Source organism: Monopterus albus, unplaced genomic scaffold, assembly GCF_001952655.1.
Source record: "Monopterus albus unplaced genomic scaffold, M_albus_1.0 scaffold288.1, whole genome shotgun sequence".
Lineage (NCBI taxonomy): Eukaryota > Metazoa > Chordata > Actinopteri > Synbranchiformes > Synbranchidae > Monopterus > Monopterus albus.
In genome coordinates this window covers 960,923-973,305 of record NW_018128168.1, presented here as the reverse complement: position 1 = coordinate 973,305, position 12,383 = coordinate 960,923, and the positions used below count along the sequence as shown (strand labels likewise).

At 42.1% G+C, this 12,383-nt stretch overlaps 1 protein-coding gene across 1 annotated transcript in view; it reads right to left on the bottom strand.

Moving 5' to 3' along the window:
* Positions 1 to 1,457: 1,457 nt before the first annotated feature.
* LOC109973291 (axin-1-like) overlaps positions 1,458 to 12,383 on the bottom strand; it is a 16,228-nt gene continuing 5,302 nt past the window's right edge. Inside the window, exons 2-12 of the mRNA XM_020622764.1 lie at positions 11,399 to 11,592; positions 11,081 to 11,230; positions 10,360 to 10,494; positions 10,120 to 10,216; positions 9,580 to 9,717; positions 8,047 to 8,437; positions 5,810 to 5,987; positions 5,517 to 5,693; positions 4,894 to 5,193; positions 4,636 to 4,785; positions 1,458 to 4,473 (exon numbers count right to left, since the gene is read on the bottom strand). Of these exons, the coding sequence (XP_020478420.1) occupies positions 4,347 to 4,473; positions 4,636 to 4,785; positions 4,894 to 5,193; positions 5,517 to 5,693; positions 5,810 to 5,987; positions 8,047 to 8,437; positions 9,580 to 9,717; positions 10,120 to 10,216; positions 10,360 to 10,494; positions 11,081 to 11,230; positions 11,399 to 11,592 (2,037 nt within the window). The 3' untranslated portion in view covers positions 1,458 to 4,346. The remainder of the gene's footprint in view (positions 4,474 to 4,635; positions 4,786 to 4,893; positions 5,194 to 5,516; positions 5,694 to 5,809; positions 5,988 to 8,046; positions 8,438 to 9,579; positions 9,718 to 10,119; positions 10,217 to 10,359; positions 10,495 to 11,080; positions 11,231 to 11,398; positions 11,593 to 12,383) is intronic.

The following is a 12,383-nucleotide window of genomic DNA, read 5'->3' as shown; positions in this document are numbered from 1 at the left end:
CTTCTTATGCCTAATGTCAGGACATGTCACTGAATGTCCTGTCAGAATGTTTTTAGATACACACCACTTAATCAACACACACACACACACACACACACACACACACATTGATTTTCTTCATGCTTTGACTACTGCTATGGCCAGCTGCACTGCTGGCACCAGAGACGTCACGGTTTGACGTCCCTGTGTAGAATGGGGTTAGTCCAAAACAGATATAATGTACAGGCCTGTTGGGTTCGGGGTCTTTCATCTTTTATCTTCCTGCGTGCAGTTTGGAGGTGGAAGATACCTGAGCGTGTAATGTTAATTTTACCTGTGATCCTTGAATAAACCAGCACGGTTTAGAAGTTACTGGGATCGCCTCATCTCTCAGAGTTAGCAATGGTAAGAAGTACTGGGAATTAACCCTTACAGTCCATACCTTTACTACTCTGACCTGAGCTGACACTTTTTTCACCACTGAAGTATAAACAGGAAGTAGGTGAACAAGGTTGTGGTCAGAGCGATCTAGAGGGGGGCGGGAGGCGGAGGTGTACGCCTTCCTGGCATTTGCATACATTAGATCCAGAGTTTTATTGTCCCTTGTGCGGCAGTTTACATACTGGGTGAAGTTTGGGATGGTGGCCAAGAAGCATGGTTAAAGTCCCCCGAGATAAGGATTAAAGCCTGTGGATGTTGTGTCTCCAGCCCGGCTATGGTGCTCAGTGCGCGCTGACACGCAGCCTTAGCGTCAGCTGAAGGATTAATGTATACCATCACCACAATCACATGGGATGTAGTACGCTGATAGCTAAGGAATTACAGTTGGTTTAGAGGCGAGATTGTTGTTTTAGAGAGAAACAAAAGCATAGCTAAGGAATTACAGTTGGTTTAGACGCGAGATTGTTGTTTTATTTTAGTTGCATACATATCTGACCAAAAACACTGGCTTAAATTATGAGAACAAAATGGATGGGACGACTGTGGCTCAGTGGGTAGAACAGTCGTTTCCCAGCCGGAGGTTTGAATCTCAGTGCCTTTCATATCATTCATGTCAGATCTACAACCATGACCAGTGGTGGAACAGGTGTTGATATCTTGTAATCAATATGCACAAGTTAAAAGTAGCAATACCATATGTAAATACTTAATTACAAGCAGAAGTCCTGCCTTCACACTTTTTCATCAGTAAATTTATGTACAACACCAAAACGTATTTCAGAGTAAATGTAAAAGTACTTTCTCTGTACAAGAGTATTTATTACTTCCTCCAAAATAATGCGGAAAACAGGTCTTCTTCACCAAAACATATTACACATCAGAGTGGGAAAAGGGCATGTGTCAATGACAAAATAGTGTTTAAAACAGTGGGCGGCACTTTAATTTTTGTAAAAAGAAAGGGTTAGAAGGCATGTGCAGTGTGTTGGGAACATTAGTGGAACAATGACAGATGCCCGAAAGCAAAAGGAGAGGACTGGTTCATTCAACGTCTTTATTATGAAGTACCTTTGTAAAAGAAATGTACAAGTGGAACAGCACAGTGACATCCTGGCATTAACCTTTGTAAAACAGAAAACACCATGATCATGTGATGCAGGTCTGAAGACAAGTATGAAATGATAATATACATATTTACAGCAGAGGATGTATCAGAACAGAAGTGAGCAAGCATGACTGCAGGAAAAAGGACTGAATGGAAATAAAAACTTACATTAAAAGCATGGATTGGTTCAATAAACATATTTTCAAATATGATAAAGGCACTGTGTTTCACACAAACCGACTACACAACAGACGCGGCTGTTTTGTCCATCAAATCACAGTCACAAGAAACAAGTCTTAAATGTTGTCATTCAACTGTCCCTGGGCGTCCATTCTAACAAAACATACAATATATCAGGGCCATAGGGGTTTGCACATAAACATTAACACAAAATATATAATTCAACTCATCAGGAAAACATTCTTTATAAAGAACATGCTTGATTATTAAAATTACTTTTTTATAAACAAATACATATCTAAAATTTTAATTTCATATTGAAGGCATAATGGGTTGAAGTAAGAACAAATATTTTCTGACCCTATGTTTCCCTTAATGGGTAGAAACCCAGCACAAACTGTATTTGACATTCCTGCAAAATCTGGAGAACACATTCAATTAACTACCAGCATAGAGAACACAGAACACTCGATGAGGCCACAAGTTGGATATCAATCCTAGAGTTGACTCAGGCAGGACGACATGATGTAGCGGGCCAAAGTTTAAAGAAATGTCAAATTACATTCAGCTTACATAGCTGGTGTGTTCGCAGTGCAGCGTGCACCGAGGCTTTACTGCAGTGAGGTTTGTAAATGAGCTTTGTTGCTTATGTGACAGCAGATGAGAAGATCACTTCACTTCTCAGACGTACGTTACATATGAAGCTACAACCAGCTTAGTTTAGCATAAATACTGGAAACAGCTACCCTGGCTTTGTTCCAGAGGTGAAATCAGGAACTGTCATGATACTGCTTTTTCTGTCTTTCGTGGCATTAAAAAATAAAACAAATATCTAAAAACACAGTTTTGGACTGTTGGTTGAAAAAAAAAAGATATTTTAGACAGCTGTAGTAAACTGTGATGGGATTACTTTTTTTTTTTTAGACCAAATATACTATAGGGAGATGTACCAATAATAAAAATATCAATAGTTGACTGTCATTCCATTTTCACTCTTTACGCTAAACTAAGCGAACAGTTCGTTTGCCGTAGCTTCATATTAACCACACAGACACGAGTGGGGTATGAACGGTTTTTTTTTTTAAACCAAATTTTGAGCAGGGAAATAAATAAGCAATTTCCAAAAGTGTCAAACTATTCTTTTAAGATACGCTCCAGATTTTAAACTCAAAGTTAAGTTACAATGGTTGATATGTGGGAACCTTTAAGAGAAAGAAGAGATTGCTTTTTGCTCATGATGAAAAAATACAATTAGTACGCATGAACTTAGGCTGCACGGATTTGTATGTAGAAATATGGGACGCACAATATGCTCTTTGGCCAAGTTGAGGCATATACGGCTGACAGGCTTTCACACTCACCAACGCGCATCAGAATAAGCATTCTAGATAGTAATGGCACTGGCCAGGCAGGCGGGTACCTAGACTGAGCTTGGAGATGCGTACACAGGCTCTTGGTATAGCAGAAAAGTTAGCAGGTACATGAGAGTCCAGCATGGCCTGTTTAAAAACAACAGACACTGTGGTCAAAGAGGGCAGACCTTTAATGTGCCTCCCTTCTTTGTGAGAATTTCTGCTTGTGGAACAAAGTTATTCTATATTTCAAATCTGTTGTGCAGAACAGAACTGCACACTGATAGGTAAACAGTACAGAACTGAGGAGCAAAGGTGTTGAGGAGACAAACAAACAAAATGGCTGCCCTGAAATGACCAATGAACTAGCTTCAAAACATACAACATGATACAACAAGTTGAGATATGACAAAAATAGGCTGCATTAAAATTAGTACCTGCCTTGTACATATACAATTCAAATAAAATGAAAACAAGTAACTAAGATACTTGTCTTATCAAAAATATGTAGCTTTGGTAAACAAGTTTTGTAGAGAACTGTTGTCTGAACACGATGACATGAGAGATCACTACATGACATCTATAAACCAAGGGTGAGACAGTTTCTCTGTGTTGAGGCTATGAAGTCAGTGAGAGGAGAAGCAGGCCAGAAATTCCACTCCCCCAAATCCCCTGTCCTCTCCCCTTGTCACCAGCTGATGAGCAACAGAGACAGCAAAAGGCAGAAACGCTCCAGAATGGAACAAAACCTGCCTGCTTTACTGTCCCAAGCACCGATTGAAGAGTTTTCATGGTAATGTAGCAGCATCATAATGGTCTGTGGAGGACACACTCCTCCAGAGCAGAAGTGGAAGACTACTTTATTCCCTCTCCTTCCTGCAGTCCTCTCAGCCCTTTCTATCCAACGCAGTGGAAGTGAGAAACTGATCAGACACCAGATTTTAACAACCCGGCTTGAATATCCACAGTGGAGACAAGATAGGTGAAGTTGTTTATGTCCCTTTCCTCCGCTCCTGCTTCATCTGGCTAAACTTCTTCAATTTATGTGGGTTTGATCCAGGCGCTGATGCAGATGTTCAGATAGTCCATAGAAAATAACCGCCCTCTTAATACTTGACTTCCTACCATGCAGCACAATCTCCATTCTGTCACACATCGTTCCTTCCAGCTTTCTACTTTCTTTGATTTGTTTTCTCACAGCTGAATTTCCATCCAACCTGAATGCACCTTCCCATCTCCTCTTTTCAAATGATCTTTTTTGCAGTTCGGTTCCATCTTCCTGATCCCAAAGTTCAGTCAACCTTTTCCACCTTCCCGATGATCTTCTCCTCAAAGATGGGCAAGATGGCATCGTCGTCACGGACTTCCTCGAACACGACACCACAGTCAAACTCGTCGCTCACTTTCTTAAAGTAGAACCTGCACACACAAGACACACATCAGTCATCGATCGTCATTAGTTGTCAATATACAAGTCTATGGATTGAAATGACAGTAGTGGATAAGGTACATTAAGCTTATAGAACACAAATTATGAATTTACTTATAAACTTCATGAATAACTGCATCAGATGTTTTCACCTGTAGTGGCCCTTTTTGGTAAGCAGCTCCTTGAACTGGCCCAAAGTCACCACGCGCCCTTTGACTGATGTGCGGTATGGGATTGGCTCTCCACAAAAGTAGTATGCAACAGTCATGTTGTCACACACTTGGCGCTTACCAGACTTGTGCCTTTAAGAGAGCATAATCCATGTCAAAACACTCAAAAGAATGCATGCAGAGACAAGTACAAAATAAAGCTCAGTGAGAGAAATGTGTGATTTTGGACTTGACAACTACCTCTGCTTGGCCTGCTGTAGTGTGTTCCTCCTCCTTTCCTCCTCCAGCCTCCTCCTAGCCTCCTCCAACTGGGTGAGGGGGTTAGGAGCTGGGTTGGGGGGCATAGCTGGGTCTTGGATGAAAGGGTGCGAGGGCTGGACCTGGGTGGACGATGAGCCAGGGATGGTGGCGGACACCGAAGAGGGGTTGTTACGGAGCTGGGCAGAAACCCAGGGGTGCACGGCTCCAGGTCGCTCCACTGAGGTCGGACGTGGTGACTCACTGGTGGTTCCCATCCTTCTAGAGCTACTTGTGCTGCCGCTGGAAAAACAACATGGAGGGAGACATGATGAGTATCAGAGGATTTGACCAAAAATACAGAGAAGAGCATGCTGTCATCGAGACTAAAGCTGATTTACAGCTCTACAACCAGCCAAAGATCCAAAGCATCCCAACTGTTTTTATACAGCTGGATGAAAGTGACTTCAATCGATCCAGCTTTCAGAAGGGAAAGCAAGTGGACACATGCAGTCCACATGGCATTATCAAGCAAGTTTTTAAAAAAACATTATAATGAAATTCTGCATTTAATTGTACACAAGAAATTCAATGTTTACATTAATCATGAGTAATACCAGACTCACCCATGTGAGCTCTTCCTTTGTCTGTCTCCCTCCATCATCCACTGCAGGATCTTCTGGTTTCTCTCCCGATCCTCCAGCGGTACCTGGGCCTCCAAACCATGCCCACTGTCATCCCCTTTACCTGATGTCTCTGAAGTCTTCTTACAACCTCGCCGTGACAGCGTACTGCCTTTACTACTGCAGAATGAGCAGATTAAATAAACAAACCACGTTGAGGTCACCTGAAGAAATGACAGCACTTAAAATTTGCTGTAGTCATACTGACGTTTATGCATATAACCACACTAGCTTACCCGTAACCCACACCCTCAAGTGTGCTGGCCCCAGCCCCATCTGCGTAGTTTCGACTTCTCCCTGGATACTGGATGGCTGGCTCACCGTTCCACAGAAAGTTAGGCTGAGACCTAGAGCCCGCCTCCTCTTGCCCTTCTCTTCCTCTGTGGTGATACAGCTGCTTATGGTGATGCATACCTGAGAACAATATCAGAACAAGATCAGTTACATACCAGTCTCTCTTCAGTAGATCCTGTACTGAAGTCTGAAACACACTGTTGATGTAGCTTATTTGACGTTTGTAAACACCCAGTAGGCACACGTTATTTCCCACAGTTCCACATTCAAAGAGCCAATCTATCCAGTGAATCTCTCCAGGTCACTGTGAAATGGTTTTTATTACTATCGTTATAGTAACAGGAGTGTGGCATGTCATGGCTTTGTGTTAATTTGAAGTGCAAGGCAGGTGAAATTCTATAATTTTCTCACTCAATAAAATCCCATTTAAAAACAAAACGCACACAATGAACAGATCCTAGTAACAGGCATAATCTGTGTAACCAAAGCCTGATACAGCTTTTTCATTTGTGGCACAGAGCTCCATTTCTGACCGAATACTACTAAAACCTCATCAATGAAACATACCATTACACTGGGTGACCTACTTCTTCGTTATAATGAACACAAACATTGTCCTTTATTTTGAGTCAATCCCACATACACCTTCTTGCTGCTGTAAATATTCACTAGAGCACCAAATCTACCGCTGAAAACAGTGCCCAATAAATGCACCATTTACTCCCGTTTAAGTCATGTTTGCTAAATGGGATTGTTTAGCTGACAAGTACACCGAGAACCACAACTGTGTTTACAGGCACTTAAGTAATCAGGTTACAGTGGGATTTCTAGAGTAAGCCGATTTCTTAAGTGTCATGTAAACGGGAAACCTGGTTTCCATAATCGGGGTAGAGCATTAGGGAAACCTGATTTCCCCAGGCAGATTTCTCATGGAGAATGCCGATTTCTCTGCCGCGTATATCCGTAACCAGCTTTCTACATGAGCACATGTGCAAACGACAAACCTCAAGGCTGCTTGTGGGCATGTGACTGAAGAAAAACAGGAAGTTGTAAACAGATGATTATCAACATGCCCAACAGCAGCAGCAGCACAGACAAAAAGCCAGCACTACTGGAGCAATGAAGAGACCTTAATCATGCTGAACATGATGGAAAAGTACTAATACCACGATTTGCAGGTGAAACAGTGCTAAAGAAACCAAAATACAAGCTTGATCGACTGGGTCCATCTTTGTTTATGGAAGGATTCAGTCACATAATGACATCAGGTTTTTCCAATTACAGGTGCACCCAAACAACGCCTTCCCTCTTTCAGTGGGCTAGTGATGGTGGTGGGGGTGTCTGTGGGGTCAGATTACCTAGGAGTTCATGTATATTGGGGTTTTTGAGTAACCTGATTACTGCCGTGCATGTAAATGGATTATTTGATTTCTGCCGTAACCTGGTTACTTAAGTGCATGTGAACGCAGCCCATGAGAATCCACAGTTTGCCAAAGCTATCCTAAAGGTTTCTGGGACTGTCTTGTTGACTATATGGACGGTGGTATTTGTAATTCCCAAAAGAAAGTATGCCTGCCTCTGATGTTCAAGTAACTCAGAGGTTTGTCTCAGGAAGACTGAAGTATGCGTTTTAATGTTCTCGGTTTCCTGTGTGCACTGTGTTAAATGCACTGAATTGCTGTTGTGCATGAAAATGTGCTATATAAATAAACCTACCTTGCTAAAAACTACAGTGCCCAAGTGTTTTAGGAAATGACCGAGCCTTTTAACAGAGTAAAATTATAAACCTGTGACTTGTTTTTGAAGATTTACATCTTCAGAAGGACCAAATGGACTTTTGGATAGAGTGACACAGACAGGGCAGCGAGGTCAGACAATCACCACAGAATAATAAACAGTTGGTTTGGGTCTTTTCATGGGTTTTGTTAACATAAAACAATACAGATACTTTGTCTACTGTGACAGCTACATGACCACAGAAGTTATTGTGCATCATCTGACAAGAAAAGGATGGTCAGGAAGTGTCAGTTTTGAAAACCAGTGTTCTTGAGCATCAGTGCCAAGAAGAGTGGTTATGTCCATCAGCACTGCCATTCCAAGTTTACAAAGAAAAACACCTGGAGTTCAGTCTCTCTGCTGTCTCACCCTTGAACCCCTCCCTCCCCCCACAGTCTCTTACCTTTGACACCGGCAGCAGGCAGACTGTGACCTCCACCTCGGTGTTGAGGGTAGTGAGGTGGTCCGATACCCCCATCAGGCGAGCGTGATGATTTGGGAGGAGTGTGTCGACCCCCTCCTCCTAAGGTGCTGTTGGTTGCCCCTGGCGACTGGCAGCCTGGTGTTTTCATCACGCGCGATACATGCTCATCCAAAATAGACTCTGGGTCGTCATCATGGGTGTCCTCCATGGCAACCAGGCTGCCGTAAGTGGCAACTGTTGCTGTGGTAGCAGTGGTCTCTGAATAACGGGCGCCGTAGAGAGGTGGAAACGCTGAGGAGAGGGGGAGTGGTATGCTATGAGAAGATACAGAGGTTGTCATGGAGCTATCAGCATCCTCGCCCTCTTCTTCCTGTTGTGAACAGGAGATGTTTTATTGGTTACTTGACAAGCACTTAAAAGCCTTTACTGACACACAAAAACACAAGGGTAAGTAACAAATTAATTGCACAACCTGTATCTTCTAGGAAATTTCAAATAATATATATTTTGAGAGAAAAACAAAACAAAACCACAAAATAAAGAAATAACATCACACCTACGTATTTGGACATTTGTTGACATCACTGACTAACTGCATATCATTCAAAGTAGCTATTTACAGCAAATGAGGAACAGAATTTAAAGTATACAATTCACATATATAGTAAACAGTGATATAAAAGATAATCTGCTTTTCCCAAAGAGGACAAAAAAATTGAATGGCAGCTGAAACAATTACTCATTTAAGTCATTTAAAAATTCTTAAAATTTTCTGGTTAAAGCTTCTCACACACTTGTGCGGATGAAGACTGCAGCACATGGTTGTGAGACTGTCTCTGAGCTGCAGTTTGGTTTTCCCTGCCACCTGAGGCTCATTCTAATGCCAAACTATCTTCAACAAAAGCAATGAGCTGCTGCTTGGTTAACACAGGCTGGAAGCTGAGTGTCAGACAGTAGAGAGCATTACAGTAACTCCACTGCTAACGTTCAGGACAACAGTGCTCTGAACATGCATCAAGCATGATCAATACAAACATCATGAACTGTATAAGCAACACCACCTGCCTTCAGTACTGATTCATTTTATCAGTGGGAGATCTTCCGGACTGTTAAAGCAAACAGTATCTATGCATCTGTCTCAGCTGAGCACATGTAACTAGCAGCTGTACTAACATTCGCTACAGTGAACAACACACATCACTCCCATCATGTATATGAGGTATGCATATTATCTAATACAAAACCAGTAAAACCTGAGTCCACAGATTATGTACTGTTAAATGCCACAACTTATGATTTAATTGTTAAGAGTGTCCAACATGTTTAGTCTGATCTACTGTATAAAGATTCTGAATTGCCAATTAACCTAACCTGCATGTCTTTGGACTGAGAACATAAAACAAGTTCTCAATTTGCTGTAAAATTCATTTGTTATTATAGAATGGACTGAATCATACCTTAACTGAGTGTCAAAATCCCATCCCATCATGAGGAGCAGAGCCATGCACTCACCAGTCGTACTCGTTTCAGCCTCTCTTCGAGTCTTTCCTGAGCTTCTCTCTCTCTGAGAACCGTCTCCAGCCTGCTGATGAGCTCTGCAGCAAACCTCCCAGGCTCTACATGGATGTCCTTTGGCATGCGGTATGTGCGCTGAACATACACACAAGCACAAAAATTACATGCCTACATGCATCATCTCTTCAAATCTAAATGCCTATTTTGTAACATAACAGGCATCCAACAGATTTCACTCAGGGAACTGATAATACAAGCTTTAAATGGAACATAATGAAGTAACAGCAATGTGAAGATGGAAGACAAAAGATAAATGCTTATCAGAATCATTTATCTCAGGATATTAATGCAACGCAACACAAAATTGTTACAAGGTAACACAAGGTACAACCTCAACAATCTGTAGTAGTCTGCTACAATAACAATTATAGCTGTAAAAGCATGTTAAATTCCTTATGACATTAGAGTTTCAAGTCAGCTTTAGATAAAAACAGCTAGGTAGCATTCGGCTAAATGAATAGGCCCTGTTTAACTCACAGGTATATGAGGTAGGGGCACACGTCCATTGGCTTTGGCACTTTCATGCATCTCCTTACGATGCTGCTTCCGGTATCGGTATGGAGGAATACCATCTCTGCGCACAAACACACACACACACACACACACACACACACCAATAAATAACAAACACAGCTCATTAAACCTGACATGCAGTATTGTTATTAATGATATTAAAATACAAGTATTGACTAAATGCGCATACGTGTGTGAACTTACACACTGCTGTCGGTCAGTGACAGTGTGTCGGCATCACTCGACATGCTCTGCTGCTCACTGTCATTAGCGCTAGTTGCTGGAGCCCGAGCATAACCCATGTTTGCGTAGTACGGGTTTACCGGCTCCCTCCATGGTCTGAGGATGAGTGCAGAGATCAGCATGTTGTGAGCTCACATTAAATTGTTGATACATGTACACATTCATCCAATGTGTGTGTGTGTGGGGGGGGTGGTATCCATGACCTGGACATGTCTCAGTGTTTCTCATGTTTGGATGCTTCTACCTCTGCAGGTTTCTTGCTATTTTTAACTATTTAATTAGTTCCCCCACCCCACCCCCTAGGTATTTAAGTAATATTCACACAATTTTTAAACCACATAGGAACAGAGAACAATTAAATTTCATTCACAAAAAGTAGTAATATATTGTTATAGCTGACAAAAATGTTTTAAGGAATCAAGATGAAAAAAATTTACTCCTTTTTTTCTGTTTGACATGGAATATGTAGGAAAAAGTCAAATAAATGAACAAGCAATACATATTAACCGATTTGCAAATGGAGCAGTGTTTGTAAGAATATTACAGTAAACTGGGTAAATGCCACTGATGTACACTATACATGATGGTATTAAAAGTGAGAAGAAAATTGGCTGAATGACTGTGAAAGTCATCCAATGCTGATATTATTAATGCAAGAAGAGAGCCAAGCGCACACACACACCTGTACTCCCTGCTGTCTTGCCTCCGCCTGCTGGCTGAGGCTCTCTGTGGTACTGTCTGCATCAGCAGGCTGTGAGTCAGCCTACCAGCTGGTGTGTCTCCACACTCCTCCTCTTTCTCTTCGTCCACCTCCCTCCCTCCTCCTCCACACCTAAGATCATCAGATGCATTAATTTAGCCATTTCACAAGTTACAAGCTTGTTTTTAAGTTGCATTAATGTCACATACAAGAGTCAGAGAAGTTTGTGGAATGCATCATTTAATCATTCCAGAGAATAGACATGTCCTGAGCATTAGATTAGTGGTTCAACCAACACACCTCCATTCCTCATCCTCAGCGAGTGTAGGTAGGTACCCAGGCACAGGTTTGGCTGGCCCCGAAGAAGGGCTCTGATCACTAGCGTTAGGCTTGGGGCTCTCTCCTCCTGTCCGTGTGTACTCCAGGTACAGGTCTGACTTAAGGAACAAAGGATAGGTGTTCTCCTCCATCATGGCCTGAATCTCTGTCTGGGCCTGGAACCCACACAGAAAAACATATGCATTGCTCATAACAGCAGTAATTACCTGGGAAATACACCAAACAAAACAATGCCAACAGAACCCAGAATAGGTGTTGATACTAGGGTTGTCAAAAGTATCGATACTCAGATAAGTATCGATTCTGGAATTTCTGAACGGTACCAATTCCAATTTCCCGAAGTATCGATACTACCGGTACTCGCGCTCTGTTTCACTTTCACTTCTCTCCAAAGGTGCGTTCACAAACGCCGCACGTAACCACAGTGCCTGTTTCGTCTCATTTCCCTCTGTAAAGTGAAGCGAGAAAGATGTCGAGTGCGGTGCCCCCGCGACCGTCTTTAGTTGATAAGCAACACAGCAGGAGTGCTATTTGGAATTATTTTGCATACGAAGCAAATGACGACGGAAAGCCGAAGGACACGAGCAAGCCACTATGTAAAAGTTGCTACAGAGCATTGCCGACAAAAGGCGCCAACACATCCAATTTAGCAAAGCTTCTGAAAGACAGACACCCGGATCTATACAAAAAATTTCGAGAGGTTGGTAACTGTTTTCATTTTAACATTAGGGAATCAATAACCAAGATGGCCTGTTGTTGCTGATATGAGTGTTGTCTCGTGAGTTGTCACAAATGCAGCGCACCAGCTGAGTGCGCTAAATGCAGACACTCACTGGAGGTACGAGGGAGAGTTCAAAGTGTGTTTTAATAAAACACACAGGCAGACACACTTGCAGAGGTACAGGCAGGGAGCAGGCAACAATCAAATAATGTTTATGTATTAACC